The sequence below is a fragment of the Syngnathus acus genome, chromosome 17 (assembly GCF_901709675.1).
Source record: "Syngnathus acus chromosome 17, fSynAcu1.2, whole genome shotgun sequence".
NCBI lineage: Eukaryota > Metazoa > Chordata > Actinopteri > Syngnathiformes > Syngnathidae > Syngnathus > Syngnathus acus.
Window position 1 is genome coordinate 183,515 of NC_051102.1, and position 16,201 is coordinate 199,715.

The 16,201-nt window shown below is 42.2% G+C and overlaps 2 protein-coding genes, 1 long non-coding RNA gene and 3 other non-coding genes across 6 annotated transcripts; 4 read left to right on the plus strand and 2 right to left on the minus strand.

Annotated features, from left to right (window-relative positions):
* The first annotated feature begins 770 nt into the window (after positions 1-770).
* eif4a2 (eukaryotic translation initiation factor 4A) lies at positions 771-6,222 on the plus strand. The gene is made up of 11 exons (XM_037275252.1): positions 771-916; positions 1,826-1,871; positions 1,955-2,087; positions 2,436-2,575; positions 2,979-3,147; positions 3,358-3,467; positions 3,547-3,690; positions 3,987-4,124; positions 4,509-4,598; positions 5,055-5,134; positions 5,200-6,222. Exons 1-11 carry the CDS (start codon positions 888-890, stop codon positions 5,342-5,344), a joined length of 1,224 nt encoding a protein of 407 aa, XP_037131147.1. The 5' UTR covers positions 771-887; the 3' UTR covers positions 5,345-6,222.
* On the plus strand, positions 2,133-2,209 carry LOC119137707. The gene has a single exon (XR_005100990.1). It is a non-coding gene; the product is annotated as a small nucleolar RNA SNORD2 (small nucleolar RNA).
* On the plus strand, positions 2,820-2,891 carry LOC119137712. The gene has a single exon (XR_005100994.1). It is a non-coding gene; the product is annotated as a small nucleolar RNA SNORD2 (small nucleolar RNA).
* LOC119137710 lies at positions 3,727-3,912 on the plus strand. The gene has a single exon (XR_005100993.1). It is a non-coding gene; the product is annotated as a small nucleolar RNA SNORA81 (small nucleolar RNA).
* A 126-nt stretch (positions 6,223-6,348) lies between the features above and the next one.
* LOC119136649 (lactosylceramide 1,3-N-acetyl-beta-D-glucosaminyltransferase A-like) lies at positions 6,349-8,647 on the minus strand. Its single transcript, XM_037275254.1, has one exon. The coding sequence runs from the start codon at positions 8,615-8,617 to the stop codon at positions 7,487-7,489; it is 1,131 nt and encodes a 376-aa protein (XP_037131149.1). The 5' UTR covers positions 8,618-8,647; the 3' UTR covers positions 6,349-7,486.
* Positions 8,648-9,097: 450 nt separating this feature from the next.
* Positions 9,098-10,339, minus strand: LOC119136652. Its single transcript, XR_005100783.1, has 3 exons — positions 10,162-10,339; positions 9,922-10,022; positions 9,098-9,185 (listed from the first exon to the last, which is right to left on the minus strand). It is a non-coding gene; the product is annotated as an uncharacterized LOC119136652 (long non-coding RNA).
* Positions 10,340-16,201: the final 5,862 nt, after the last annotated feature.

A 16,201-nucleotide genomic window follows, 5' to 3' on the forward strand; every position in this document is an offset into this window, starting at 1 on the left:
CAGGAAGTATTTCATTCCCATTACTGGAATACTGTAAAATAAAACTACAAATTTCAATTGAATAAGATGGTCAGTCCAAAACCAAAAATATTTTTGCATTCTCAGGTGAGAGCCGAATTGTCAACAACTAAAGCACTCCGATTGAGATCGATTCAATGCCCTTAAGAAATGACCTAGATGAATGAGAATAGCCACAAACACTAGTGAATCTGTCTCAGAATGTAAAATATGTTTTCCATGCGTTGTAGTCCCTATCCCCAAAGATAAATGTGACCCATGTCACCCACCACCAGTCAAAGCATGTTTATAAATAGTAATCTGCATTGATTATCTGTGTAATATACCAGTTTGAGCATGTTGTAAATTCACCGGCCACTAGGTATCGTCAAAAAGAAATCTTAAGCAAGACGGCCTCTGAAAATAATTCGCATAAAAATTCAGTACATATCTAGAAGAAAGGTTCGGCCTTCATCTGACTTATTTAAATTGTTAAAAACAATTATCATGATAGCACAATGCACAGTTTCATTTAAACCACTCCTTTGACTCAATGACAACTTTATTACGCAACCTCGACCGCCAAACATTTGTCCACTTAGGAGCACCGTAGCTGCCGCAGCACTATTTATTACTGCAGAATCCTTCCGCTAATAAATATAGTAAGCTACGATTTAGGTTTGTTATTGATATATGTTGAAACTCTTTCAACTAACTGCTATCTATTATATTTCAGTATGGTGTGGGTGAAAATCTGCACACATTATAAACAGTATTCCCGACGACAGTGAGTATTGGGTTCAAACGGCGAAAGTAGTTCGGCTGCATAAAGCCACTTGACGTCGCCATCAGCGATCTTTCCAGTCGCATGCTGAGCTTGGATACGTATCATGTCTAACGATTCTGCTGATTACAACAGGTAATAAGAAAAATCGCGCGGAAAGCTAAAAATTACAATAATGTGGCGCTTAGGAGCGTAGTTCAGTGAATAATTTTTCGCTTTATATTTCGTCGATTAACCAAATAGCCTAGGCCCCGAGGCCGACAGTGCTAACGGGAGGAGTAGCTAACGGTTGGCCCGGTATACGTTCGTGACGAGTTCTTATTCACTCAGTCAAATGTGACTAATAATACATTGTTTTCATGAATATTTTATGTTCTCTATGTATTAAGTTTGAACGTGACTTGGACGGACTACGTTACGATCGCACTGACTGCAGTACAATTATCCGCTGATAGTACAGTACAGGCCCAACTGGCGGACATGTTGGCTCTGTGATCGAACCGCGGGGTCCATGTTGAAATTTTCCGCAAAGTTCGTCCATACGACAATAAATTATGGCAATCTGACCTCAACTTCCAAACTCGGGTCTAATACCTGCTCAGTTACGTAAGCGTCACACTTTTTAAATGTAATCAACCGAGCCCGGCCCCGCTCGTGAAATCTGACGAAAGGCGTTACTTTTACGCGAGTCACCAAAGGCCAAGGTCACCCGATCATTGCAGACGAAGTAGCCCTAATTTTTTTTTTGTTACATTATGTCACAATCTAATGTTCATCCAACACGACTGCGCCATAACTGCAATCTTCCCAGCACGTGGTCGCACCACGTGGTTGCAGGGGCTCAGTCATTTTGGGGGTTGGGGCAAGTCATGAGGCCCTCCACATCTGTACACTGAAAAGATCTTGAATAGTTATATATCACTTAATGTGAGAACATGTGCTCCCTTTTTTTTTATATATATAAAGTACCTTGAGACAACTCCATTTATAAATTTGTGTAAATGTACTAGAATTTAATTGATGGATTTGTTTTTGTCCCAACAGCGACCATGCGGGGCCCGATGGAATGGAGCCAGATGGTGTCATTGAGGTATGAACACTTTGCAACCAATTGATAATGTAAGATGTGAATATATATTGGAGATTTGTATGTTTTTTTTTTTTTTTTAACAGAGCAACTGGAATGACATTACGGACAACTTTGATGATATGAACCTGAAGGAAACGCTTCTTCGGGGAATTTATGCATATGGTTTTGAGAAGCCTTCAGCCATTCAACAGAGGGCTATAATCCCTTGCATTAAAGGTACAGTTGTCTATGAAAAGCCCAAAGTAGCTCTGTGGTATATACGAGTGAAATGATGCTTTACCATCTTTCGGGACTTACCCAATAATGGGGATACCTTTTTTTTATCTTACTGATCACTCAACATGTACTGATTTCCTAACCTTTAAGCCACGGTATATATTTTACATTGGAAAAATCTCACGGCGCACCACCAAACATCCCCAGAAATATATTGCTGCTGCCTGGCAGAATTGTATCTCAAGACAAATGTTGCTGTGGTACAATGGTTGGGAAATCACGGACTTAAAAGTATAATGACAAATGTGTGTGGGACTACTGCATAATTCTGTGCCATTTTGCCATCAGGCTATGATGTCATTGCCCAAGCCCAGTCAGGCACTGGCAAGACGGCCACATTTGCCATCTCTATCTTGCAGCAGCTGGACATAGAGCAGAAGGAGACTCAGGCTCTGGTGTTGGCTCCCACCAGAGAGCTGGCTCAGCAGGTATGCTGTTCCTGAGGTCATGACTCATGAATACCTCAGCAGTGTCTCAGACCTAGGCAGCACATTGAGGACACTGTTCAAATCTGAAAGGTACCGTTCTTTAAAGACTCGTGTAAATTCTGCAAAATTGAAATTTGCCCCTCTAAGATTTGGTGTAGTCCCAGTCCATGACTGCACTGGTCTAAAAGGTGATCTGGCTTAACTTCCTCTCTCCTCTTTGGGGAATTTGTGGCTGTGAATAACTGGGTGACGTGATGGCATACTATCTTTCGGGACTGACTCTTGGTGTTGAGAGCTCTTGACACACTGATCACTTAACAGTTTGTCTTAATGTGCTGCCGCCGTTCTTCTGTGCAACTCTGTCTGAGCTGGTGTGCTTGTCTTGTGCACCCCTGCTCTTTAGATTCAGAAAGTCATTCTGGCCCTTGGCGACTACATGGGGGCAACCTGCCACGCCTGTATTGGAGGGACCAATCTCCGCAGTGAGATCCAGAAGTTTCAGGCCGAGGCTCCCCACATAGTTGTGGGCACTCCGGGTCGAGTGTATGACATGCTCAACAGGAGACATCTGTGTGAGTGCTTTAGCTAATTCATACATTTTCTTTAAAGGCTGTCGTAACTTCATAATAGCCTAGCAGTGAATTGACGTAAAAGGCGTCTGAAGCAACAGAGTACACAAAACATAATGAAACTGTATGTTGTTACTGGCCGCTTGTATGCATTAGTAGGGAGTGGGAATTCACCTTAGCTGCCATTTCACACAACTCTGCCTTCCCCTACAGCTCCCAAATGGATCAAAATGTTTGTTCTTGATGAGGCTGACGAGATGTTGAGTCGGGGTTTCAAAGATCAGATCTATGAGATCTTCCAGAAACTGAGTACAAATATTCAGGTAAGACTAATCCATAAGATGCCTTAACTGCAGTTTGTGCCGGCTTGCCTTTCTAAGCTGCCTCCTCTGTTTTCTCTAGGTTGTCTTGCTCTCTGCCACCATGCCCACAGATGTGCTGGAGGTGACCAAGAAGTTTATGCGCGACCCCATCCGCATCTTGGTGAAGAAAGAAGAGCTCACCCTGGAGGGTATTAAGCAGTTCTACATCAATGTTGAGCGGGAGGTAGGTCTGTTAAGGCCAGTGTTCGTTTTGAACCACACCTTCTCTCTAAAGCATCCTGCTCAAACTGCAGAAGCCGAGCCTCCCAAGGGCTCGGCCTATGTGGGTGTGTAAGCACGGGTACACTAGGGAAGGAGATGAAAGCCACAGTTTCGCAAACGAGGCGTAGAGGGACCTCTTTCTTAATGTCCGCTGTCCATTGTCTCAAGATACTGTGCTACATGGCTTTTTCATCAGGGACTTCGTTGCGACTGAATGTATTCAAGTCACTGAATGTTATTTTTTTTTTTTGGACGTAGGAGTGGAAGTTGGACACCCTGTGTGACCTCTACGAGACCCTAACCATCACCCAGGCTGTGATCTTTCTCAACACGAGAAGAAAAGTAGACTGGCTCACTGAGAAGATGCATGCTAGAGACTTCACGGTTTCTGCTCTGGTAAGATGAGTGACTCTTTATGTGTGAGGGCAAAATACAGCCCATTATGTTAGAGTAGTTACTTCTATTATAGTATAAATTTATTTATTAACTATCCTTCTAGTGATCCTACGCTGCTGGTAACCCTATTTGGATGTCAATAACCTTAAATTCAAGTCTGCAGTATATATTGTAGAATAATTATTTTCTATATTTAAATACACATTTTAAAAGTTTCTACGTGCATTAAAACCATTCTATTCTTTTTTTATATTTTTTTTAATAAACACATCAAGTTTCCTACTTGCATAACAATTGTACAAATAATTGGTCCATTAAAAAAAGATTGCTCACCCCCTTTTCATAGCCACACTGACTGAACAGAAACTCGCTTTCTCTCCCTAGCATGGTGATATGGACCAGAAGGAGCGTGATGTCATTATGAGGGAGTTTAGGTCTGGCTCAAGCAGAGTGTTGATCACTACTGATCTACTGGTTAGTATCAAATAGAGCAGTGTTTATGTTGAGATAATAATCTCTTCTCAATTTACTTGGTGCGAGACGTTAACCCCTCTAAGTTTAAGTTGTAATTCTGTTGTATGAATAGCAACAGCTGGATGGATACACATGCCAATTGTTTATTGTGCCATCTAGTGGAAGAGCATTTAATTGTTATGTCTGTCACAATGTGGCATGAACATAGAAGTAATGTTTATATATTTAAGTGAACCTGATAGCTGAAACTGTAAATTTGTTTCGGCATCTTTGAGGTAGCGGTTGTTTGTTTTAAAGCCCAAATGTTTCCAAAAAATCCTGTGAAAGTCCCTCAATGACTTAGCAGTGTGAACATTTGGGAGATCAGGACTTGTGCTCCACAATGGTTCCCTCTAATGTAGGGATCTGTTACTTTTACGCGAGTGACATTGTACTAATTTGTGACCTGTCCCCCAGGCTCGTGGAATTGACGTGCAACAAGTTTCCCTGGTCATCAACTATGACCTTCCTACAAATCGAGAGAACTACATTCACAGGTAAGTTGAGTTGCGGGGGAGTTCAACCTTCTCTTGACTTGAGTGACGTGCTGTTTCTCCCCCAGAATTGGCCGTGGTGGCCGTTTTGGCAGAAAGGGAGTCGCCATTAACTTCGTCACCGAAGAGGACAAGAGGATTCTGCGCGACATTGAGACGTTTTACAATACTACGGTGGAGGAGATGCCTATGAATGTGGCAGACCTCATTTGAGCCTTTTGGTTTTCCTTTATAAAACGCAGTGATAGTTGACGTACACTTGCATTGTGCTTATTATTCCAGAGGGTGGGGGAGGTTTAAACAAACAAAAAAAAAAATTGATGCTAAACCTTGGATCAGAATATTTTTGCGAGGTGATTTCTATTATAGTCCCTCTTGGGCAGTTGTAGACTCCAAACTTCTGCGATTTTGGCCGGTTGGAGCTACAAAGCCATGGGCTCTATTATTGTGGTCCTTTTCAGGCATTTCTTTCCATGTTCGATTATAATCCGTATATTTGATGTGCTCCACCATTTAGTAACCTACTTGTGGACTAAAAGGTACAAGTGCTGTATAAAGTCTGCAAATTCAGTTATGCTAACATGTGCGATGTGTTGTGGGCCTGCTTACTAGAGGCACTTGTTCACGGTATTATATATATATATATATAATAGTAGATTTGTATTTGCTTTTTGTGAATGTTTATTTAAATGTGTTTTCATCCAACTTGCTGTCAGACATTTTCATTTTGGCCATGGTTTGCTGGTGTCTTGCCTACAATAGAGCACAGGTCATCAAGTCTGGTCCTCCAGGGCACCAATCCAGCCTTTTTTTTGGGGGGGGGGGGATGCAGCTCCACTGATTCAATTCATCAGGAGCGTTATCAGGTTTAATTGAGCTTGCTGATGAGCTGATCATTTCAAGCAAATGTGTTGTAGTACGGCTGCACCTAAAACGCGCTGGATTAGCGCCCTTGAGGGCTGAAGTCGGTGACCCCTGCATTAGAGTATACGTATTAGCATTTACACACATGCACACACCTCCCCCCTGCACTACTTTTCAGTTCTCTCAAATTGTAAGAACGTCTTAATAAATGAAAAATTGCTGTAAAAGCTACGCTTGTCCTTGATTTAAGTAACTCCAACGTTTACATTTTCTTATCCCATTTATAATACATTATTTTTGTGATAAGGACTAATATGTTGCTGAAGCCTTAAAGTAGACATGTTTATAAATCATTTTTTCAGTGGCCTCCCTGGGTTGAAACAGATGAACATTTGTACTTTGACATGTTCAACTGTATTGCATCATACTAATGTGCAATATAAGGTGGAGGTTGTTGGATACATTTATTGTTTTAATGGACATACACATGCTGCAATTTCTTTAATTAAAATGACTCACAATAGAAAAGTTGGTCATTTTATGACGTGTTTTATTTCAGTCCACAAACTGCGTTATCAGTCACATTCAATAGTTTCCTTCTCTGTGTGGAATTTTACACTAAGCCATGTAGATATTTTTGCACTCCTTTGGATTCATAACCGGGATCATAAAACACTTGAGTCAATGCTTTGCATTGTGTAACCAAGTCAGTGGTTTCAAGAAGTCCTTTTATTTGACATCAGTCAAGCATTTGTATCTAGGAAAATAAATATTGAATCAAGTCCTCAGAGCTGATGTTCAATGACCCTTCTTCAGAAATGAGTTTTTTAGTAGTTATACATAAGTACTTTATGCTCCTTACTTTGTCAAAATAGGCCTGCTGTTTTTCAACTTCTGCAGAAAACTACTCGACTTAGAGGCAAATTTCATTAAAGCATTACCAGTCTAAAACCAACATTATTTTACTTGATTTAATAAATAAACAGCATTGTACGGCATAGAAAAAAAAAACAAGAGAATGTAAAGCGGGAAAAAAAGTGTAACTATTGTACATTGAGACAAACTGGAAGTCATAAGTGTGCCAGAGCGTTCTGCCTTAAAGAGGCGTGGTCTGGTGAGTGATGTCAGGAACAATGCTGGTACACACAAAAGGATTTGTCGAATTTTAGAGATTTTTTTTTTTAATCAGTAACAGAACCCACATAAAGAGCAAACCAGGTATTTAAAAGTTTTGATCACATTGTTTGTGGCCTCCAATTATGTCAACACAGAGCACCACACAGACAAATTCTATTACACCACCGCTCAAGTATTAAGTTCTCTGACGCAGAAATCTCATGCGATCTCACAAACAACAAGAGAAGCAGACACTCGCGCCGATGGCTGCAGAGTGTTGCGGAGCAGGACCACAGGCGGGAGCGTTGAAAAACGGCAAAGTCTTTCTTTCAAAAATACAGTCCATCAGCATTCTTGGATGGTCCTCATCCAATCTCAATAAAAGGCAGCTACGCAAGGGTAGCAGTTGAGATGGTACCGACAGAGCAGATAGATCTTCACAGCTGTGCAGTACAGCTTGCCGAGGAATCCAGACGTCCTCTCTTTCACTTGCGGGTGCGTGGCCGCATTCCACAGGCTTTGGAGGTCCTCCGTGTGGCCATGGGAGGTAATCATCTGGTTGTAGATACACAGATGGTCAGGTGTCTTCCCCTCCCCTGAGATATAGTAATGCTCCTGTGGCGAGACGCCAACTGCCTGGGCACAGATGCCCATGAACACATCATCTATGTAGAGCGAGGCGTTCAGTATCAGAGTGGCATGGTAGATCTTGTTTGCCACGTCGCCGGACACCACGTAGCCCGCCCCGGGTGTGTAGTCCGGGTACGACATCCACTGGTACATCTCGAGAGGTACATAGTACTTACTGTCCTTACTCCGGTTCGGTGGTGCGCCCCTATGGACTCGGCCTACCCAGAAGTCCGTGACGCCCCGATCTCTGACTTCCTGCAGGTACGCCACCAAGTTGGGAATGTGAACAAAGACGTCGTCGTCTGCCGTCATGAGGAAGTGAGCGTGTGCGCAACACCTGTGCATCCAGTGGAACTGCATGATCAGCTTCAGGGTTAAATTGTGGAAGGAATCCCAAAAGTCCTGCTGGATTAAATCGCCATGGAAACGGTCCTCTCGGAACAGCTGCCTTTGAATGATCGCATCCGTGCCGTTGGGTCCCCGGGGGGCTCCTAAGGCAAACACCACCTTAACCGTCACTCCCAGGGAATCCGAGATGAAGGTCTCATTGCCCCAAGTGGATCTGATGGACTCACGCCTGGCAGTGTTCATCGGGGATGTTTTGATAAAGAGCAGGAGGAGGACGTCCTGGCCGGCACATTTGTCTGGGTGATCCAACAGGTTGCGGAAGTTGTTGAAGCTCCTGGCCTGCTCCCGCGTGATGGTGAGGCTTTTGGTGATATCGCTAAAGCGGTTCACCAGGAGGCGGTACGAGTAGGACTTGACATGGTTCACCATGCCGTTGTCCCACCATACCGTGACCACAGACAGTACCAGACAGGTGGTTAGCAACCGGACACACAGTGTCTTCCACAAGCGGCGGACTCTCCAAAGCATCTTGTCACTTGGTTTGGGCAGTGAAGCGCCGCGGTGGGTTAAACTTATGAAGGCTCAGTGCAGTATTTAGTGGGTCGTCCATTCTAGGCAGTGTTGATGGGTTTCACTGGGTCTGCTGCGAAACATCACCCATCGCTAAAGTATGTCTCGCCCTTCAAGCCACTTAGCAGCCAGTCATTCATCTTCATCTGAGGAAGGAGAGCATATTTACTGTGGTGACACGATTTTGGCTAAACACAAACTGAGTGTTGTTGGACATTTTGTGGCTTTGTGAAAACATAAAAACAGTGATTTGTAAGTGCATTTCAGCACCTCCGCAAATGATGACACAACGTTGAGCCAAGTGAAGCTCGAGAATAAAAATGGTCCTAATAAGGCAAACTGTGTTAAATCCCCGATGTCAAACTTTGAAAAATAGATGATTTGACAAGTCATGTAGTTCGAGTCAAAGCCAAAGCCAAGTCGTTCCCAAGTTGTTGGCCAGTGATAAAAATAGCTCCTCGAGTCACGTCATATGACTCTTGTCCCCCATCTCGGGCCTTTTCGATAATGTTCAGGAATCTTTGCTCTAAGATTAGAAAAGAGAGGTGGTAAAAAAGGGTATGATTTGAATATCTCCATAAAACAGTATACAAATGACCAGAACTGCATTTTTTGTAACTATGTAGCTGCTTTCAGGTGTGCAAATGGGAATCACTGATTTTAATTTGTTGGCGGTTGTCTTATTTAGTCTCGTTGTGCCGTGAGTCTGCTGAGAAGCGAAAGCGCGATTGTGTATGGCACAAACCAACAAAATCACAAAGATGGGGAGGTGCTAGCAGCAGCAGGAAGGGTGAACGGGGTCTTTGGTAGACATTGGGGTCTGAATGCAAAAAGCTAACACAGCAAATGTTGCCAGGGGTAAGTGGACGGACGCTCCCGTGAAAGCGCTGAGAGCCGTGGAAAAGCAAAAAGCGTGGGGGACACAATGGACGGCATCATAATAGCTGTGCTGCACAATGCAACGGGTGAGAATAGCCTGCTGCTTCCGGCACTTAAACCAGCGAGGGGGCCACATCATGATGGTGCCTGAGCGGCCCGAGACTCCAAAAGCACCCTGAGAGTTTTTTAAACATCACCAGTGGACGCACGCGTGGTGCTTGATGGGGGTCACTTGCTTTTTTTATTGAGTCTGACGAGACGCCCAACCAACCACCACATGAACATTATTTGCACTGTTCTGCGCTTTCCAATAATAACAATGAGACATCCATCAACAAACTTATGAACATAGTAGGCTACAGGACAAACGAAACCGCTCTTACCTCATCCTCGCAGCCCGGTTGACCAATCCTGCAAACAGACTTGTGGTTTCAGGCCGGCTTGACTGTTGACTGAGGGTGTTGCTGGGACCACTGTGGCTCAACTGTGTGTAGAAAATACATCGGCGCTACAAGCGGAAGTGTTTATACTGCATCTAAAACTAGCACAGGAACCGCACTACCAGCATACTTCCAAAGTCAGCATTTGTATAAATAGAAGGCACACCATCATTAAACACTCACCTGAAGAGTGGCTTTAAGCGTCCCCTATTTTTTTCCATCTTACATCAAGTTCAAGTTTGTTAGTTTTCCTTCATATTTTGTTGTGGCTTGCTCTGTCTGTCTGGAGCGCGTCAACTGAGTGATCTATAGTCTTGCCCGCCTCCCTCACTCTCAATTCTCTCATCCCTGTATGGGTGTGGATGGGGGTGGAGCTATTTAGTAGTTGATGTAGTGAGGGCAATTACCGTAATTTTCGGACTATAAGTCGCGTTTTTTTTTCATAGTTTGGGTGGGGGGGCGACTTATACTCAGGAGCGACTTATATGTGTTTTTTTTCAAAAACTTTCAAAAAAAAAAAATGAAAAAAGTGAAACCGCGATAAACGAACCGCAATGTAGCAAGGGATTACTGTAATTTGAATTTCAAGCGACGTCAGCAGCGCGACGTCAGCAGCGCGACGTCGGTCAGCAGCGCGACGTCAGCAGCGCGACGTCAGCAGCGCGACGCGGCGTTGTTTACATAAAGGACAAAGATTGACTCGACGGAGCTCTCTTTCACTTCCGTGGATTGAAGTCGGGGGCCGGCGCTCGGCCGGGTGGCTGTCCAGGGACGGTGGATGGGGCTCGGACAATGCTTTTACGCACGCCCGGTCCTACTCTACCGAGCTGTCTTTCACCTCCGTGGATGGAAGTCGAGGGCCGGCGCTCGGCCGGGTGGCTGTCCGGGGACGGTGGATGGGGCTCGGTCATGGCTTTTACGCACGCCCGGTCCTATTCTATGGAGCTCTCTTCCATTTCCGTGGCTGGAAGTCCACGCCGCCACACGCCTGGAAGTTTGTTTTGTTAAATAAAGAGCCGTTTACCAAACCCACGTCTTTCCTTGAACTTTGTTAACGCTACAATATAGTTATATAGTAGATCTGTGGAATAACGACGAGGCTGACGTCAGGGCGCACGCACGCGCGGCGTTGTTGACAAAGGACGAGGAATTTGATCGATGGATTTAATGATTTAGAGTGCACAGATGGTTTGATAACATTATTGCTTATATAATAGTTATTTGATATATAATTTATATATCGTTATATGGGCCTGTGGAATATTTTGAAGTGCAAGAGCCGTCAGCGGCGCGCACGCATTGTTGACAAAGGACGATTGATGGATTTAATGAATTGGAGTGACACAGATGGTTTTATTAACGTGTTATTTATGTAATAGTTTTTTGATTAACTCTGAATTTTACGTCAGGGCCGTTCTCAGCTCTTAGTTTGTGTTTATGTCACGTTAGCATACCTATCGTCTATGGAGCTCTCTTCCATTTCCGTGGCTGGAAGTCCACGCCGCCACACGCCTGGAAGTTTGTTTTGTTAAAATAAAGAGCCGTTTACCAAACCCACGTCTTTCCTTGAACTTTGTTAACGCTACAATATAGTTATATAGTAGATCTGTGGAATAACGACGAGGCTGACGTCAGGGCGCACGCACGCGCGGCGTTGTTGACCAAGGACGAGGAATTTGATCGATGGATTTAATGATTTAGAGTGCACAGATGGTTTGATAACATTCTTGCTTATATAGTTATTTGATATATAATTTATATATCGTTATATGGGCCTGTGGAATATTTTGAAGTGCAAGAGCCGTCAGCGGCGCGCACGCATTGTTGACAAAGGACGATTGATGGATATAATGAATTGGAGTGACACAGATGGTTTTATTAACGTGTTATTTATGTAATAGTTTTTTGAATAACTCTGAATTTTACGTCAGGGCCGTTCTCAGCTCTTAGTTTGTGTTTATGTCACGTTAGCATACCTATCGTTTAGCCTGTTGTTGCTCGTTCATGACTGTTCTTGGTGTTGGATTTTGTCGAATAAATTGCCCCCCAAAATGCGACTTATACTCCGGAGCGACTTATATGTTTTTTTTTCACTTTTTTGGGCATTTTATGGCTGGTGCGACTTATACTCCGGTGCGATTTATAGTTCGAAAATTACGGTAAGTCCAATTCAGGGCTTTGCAAACTGTTTGGGTCAAGGGAGCCCCCTCTTTTTTTTTTTTTTTTTCCAGGATAAAAAAAACAAACTCATATCCTACAAAAATAAAGTTGTGTTTTTTCAACATAATTCCATGATATTATGAATGATTCTAAATCTTAAAGAGAGGTGAAAGCAATAATTTAACTAGTGAATTAAAAAAATACAACTTTATTCTCCAATTATTATGCCTTTTATTGTAGAAAGATGTCTATTGTGTGAAGGCGATGGCCCTCAAACATGTTATTCTACTCCATTCTCTATTTTTATTGTGTGAAGGCGATGGGCTTCACACATATGTTATTCTACACCATTCATTGTGTGAAGGCGATGGCCTTCACACATACGTATGTTATTCTACACCATTCTCTATTATCCATCCATCCATCCATCCATTTTCTGAACCGCTTAGTCCCCACGGGGGTCGTGGGTGTGCTGGAGCCTATCCCAGCCGTCATCGGGCAGTAGGCGGGGGACACCCTGAACCGGTTGCCAGCCAATCACAGGGCACACAGAGACAAACAACCATTCGCACTCGCACTCACACCTAGGGACAATTTGGAGTCTTCAATCGGTCTACCAAGCATGTTTTTGGGATGTGGAAGGAAACCGGAGTGCCCGGAGAAAACCCACGCGGGCCCGGGGAGAACATGCAAACTCCACACAGGGAGGGCCGGAGGTGGATTCTCTATTATTATTATTATTATTATTGTGTGAAGGCGATCACATATGTTATTCTACACCATTCACTTTATTATTGTGTGAAGGCGATGGCCTTCACACATATGTTATTCTACTCCATTCTCTATTATTATTATTATTGTGTGAAGGCGATGGCCTTCACACATATGTGATTCTACTTTATTGTTTTATACTTTATTATTAGTGTGAAGGCAAAGGCCGTCACACATTGTTATTGTGTGAAGGCGATGGCCTTCACACATACGTATGTTATTCTACTCCATTCACTTTATTGTGTGAAGGCGATGGCCTTCACACGTTATTCTACTCCATTCACTTTATTATTATTGTGTGAAGGCGACATGTTATTCTACACCAGGGGTGTCCAAACTACGGCCCGCGGGCCGCCAGATTTTATTGGCCCGCAGCAAAGAAGAAGTACTGGGCAGGCTAACGAGTTAGCGGAAATATGCTAATTCGCGATCGTGCTAACGCGCGCAAACGGACCTCTAAAGGAAATTAAACGAACATTTGGAGCAATACTACATTGTCCTAAAGGTTAGTTTGTAAAGAGACGGTTGCCTTGTTTAAGGATTTCAACTTAAAGAGACACTATCAGACTAAACATGCGAACACAAACGACCAGCTAACAGGGAGTGACCGCGCTGATAAAGTGAAGCAGCTCCAAGCTGAACTGGCATCACAACAGCGATTCTTCACACGGGACTGTGAGTCAAAAATAAATATTACTAAAGCAAGCTACGAAGTGGCCATGTTAAGACTGTTGATGTTATGGACCTGTAGACCTGACACAAACTATTATTTTCTGAAAGATAATGTAAATGACAAGAGCAAAATTCACTAGTTTTAAGTTTTAATAATAACAGACAACTTTGCATTACTTATAACTCCCGTTTAAAATGTTCATGAGGCAAAAGTAATTTTAAACTCATGTAAATTTAAGGTATTTCATACAGTTTGTTCAATGTTATCTGACTCTTCAGATATGAATGAAAGGCAGAATTTGTGTTTTTAGAGTTGTTCACATCTGCCTGAGTGACTCATATTTGGTTATTTTGTCATTTGAAAAATAAAGACAATTGTGACAATGAAATTTGTTTTATAACAGTGTGTATTTGCATGACATTTTTGTAGTTAAAAAATGTCAGAAAAAACTATTGGCCCCCGGGACCCTTCACTTTATCAAATCTGGCCCTCCTTGCAAAACGTTTGGACACCCCTGTTCTACACCATTCACTTTATTATTATTATTGTGTGAAGGCGATGGCCTTCACACATATGTTATTCGACACCATTCTCTATTATTAGTGTGAAGGTGAAGACCTTCACAAAATTTTCACAAATTCACAAATTTCCGGCAAATTTTTCCCCATTCATTCTTAATGGCAGATTCAACATTTCACATTTACGTTGTTCCAGTTTGAAATTCACATAATTCAACACATTCAAATCACATTGGGGACATTCCCAAACTTGCCAAATTCAAAAATTTCACGTTTTCACTTTTAAAATTTGCACAAAAGTTTGCAAAATTTCACTAAATTTAGTTTTTCACTTCTAATTTCTACATTTTTCCACCGATTCAACTCGTTCCAACTTTCAACTGTTCATCTTTTGCCTCCCTATTCCACACCTTCCCACTTACCAAAATTTCCAAATTTCCAATTTTGAAATTCACACCAAATTTAGCTTTTCCCTTCTAATTTCTACATTTTTCAACCGATTCAACCCATTCCAACTTTATTCACTTTGTTCACCTTATGCTTACCATATTCACCCCCTTCACCCCCACTTCCACTATGCTTACACAATTCAACCCTTGACCCCCACTTCCAGTGTGGCGGCCATCTTGGATTGACCCTGAAGTGCCCCCAATGAACCCAGAATGAACAGGAAGTGCCCCAAATCAAACCGGAAGTGACCCCAAATGAACCGGAAGTGACCTTAGGCAAACAGGAAGTGACCCCAAATCAAACCAGAAGTGACCTCACGTAAACTGGAAGTGACACAGATAAACCGGAAGTGACCTTTTTAAACCGGAAGTGGCCCCAAATAAACCGGATGTGACCTCTGCTAAACCGGAAGTGCCCTATATTAAACCGGAAGTGCCCCAAATAAACCGGAATTGACCTTATTTCAACAATAAGTGCCTTAAATGGAACCAAAAGTGACCTAAATATAACGTTTACTCTAACTTTTACAATTTTTGTCAGATTTTACCCGTTTCAACTTTTGAACTCCAAATTAAACCTCTTGAACCTGTAGATTTCGTTTTGTTACAAATTTAAAAAAAATATGGCGCAATTTGTTTAAAAATTCCCATTCATGGTCTTCGCCTTCACACGCAATTTCTCCAGAAATTGCATTTTGTAGTTATTAATCTATTTTATTCTCCTCACTTTTTTGTCCTGCTACTCCTTCCACATAATTCAACCGATTCACTCCATTCCACTTTTGACGTATTCCAAATATTCACGAGATGAGCGCTTGCATTTTTCTCATTCCGAAAATGTTCCGTTTTTGCAGAATTCGCTAATTTACGACAAATTTTCCCAATTCATTCCCTGCTACTCCTTCCACATACTTCAACCGATTCACTCCATTCCACTTTTGACATATTCCAAATATTCACGAGATGAGCACTTGCATTTTTCTCATTCCGAAAATTTTCCGTTTTCGCAAAATTCGCAAATTTCCGACAAATCTTTCCCCATTCATTCTTAATGGCACATTCAACATTTCAAAGTTACGTCGTTCCAGTTTGAAATTCACATCATTCAGCACATTCAAATCACATTCGGAAAGATTCTCGACATTCCCAGAATTGCCAAATTCAAAATTTTCACGTTTTCACGTTTAAAATTTCCGCAAAATTTCACAAAATTTTGTTTTTCACCTCTAATTTCTACATTTTTCAACCGATTCAACCCATTCCAACTTTCAACTGTTCATCTTTTGCCTACCTATTCCACAACTTCCCACTAACCAAAAATTCCAAATTTTCAAATTTGAAATTCAACCAAAATTCTTTAAAATTTCGTTTTTCTACTCTAATTTCTACATTTTTCAACCGATTCAACCCATTCCAACTTTCAACTGTTCATCTCTTGCCTACCTATTCCACAACTTCCTACTTACCAAAAATTCCAAATTTTCAAATTTGAAATTCAACCAAATTCTCCAATATTTCGTTTTTGTACACTAATTTCTACATTTCTCTAACAATCCAACCCATTCCAACTTTCAACTCTTCATCTTTTGCCTACCTATTCCACAACTTACCAAAAATTCCAAACTTTCAAATTTGAAATTCAACCAAATTCT

Coding starts and splice junctions, on each gene's coding strand:
- LOC119136649 (XM_037275254.1), bottom strand. CDS start 8,617: ATGCTTTGGAGAGTCCGCCGCTTGTGGAAGACACTGTGTGTCCGGTTG.
- eif4a2 (XM_037275252.1), top strand. CDS start 888: ATGTCTAACGATTCTGCTGATTACAACAG. Junction 2,088..2,435: donor TATAATCCCTTGCATTAAAG/GTACAGTTGTCT, acceptor TTTTGCCATCAG/GCTATGATGTCATTGCCCAA. Junction 4,125..4,508: donor ACTTCACGGTTTCTGCTCTG/GTAAGATGAGTG, acceptor TTCTCTCCCTAG/CATGGTGATATGGACCAGAA.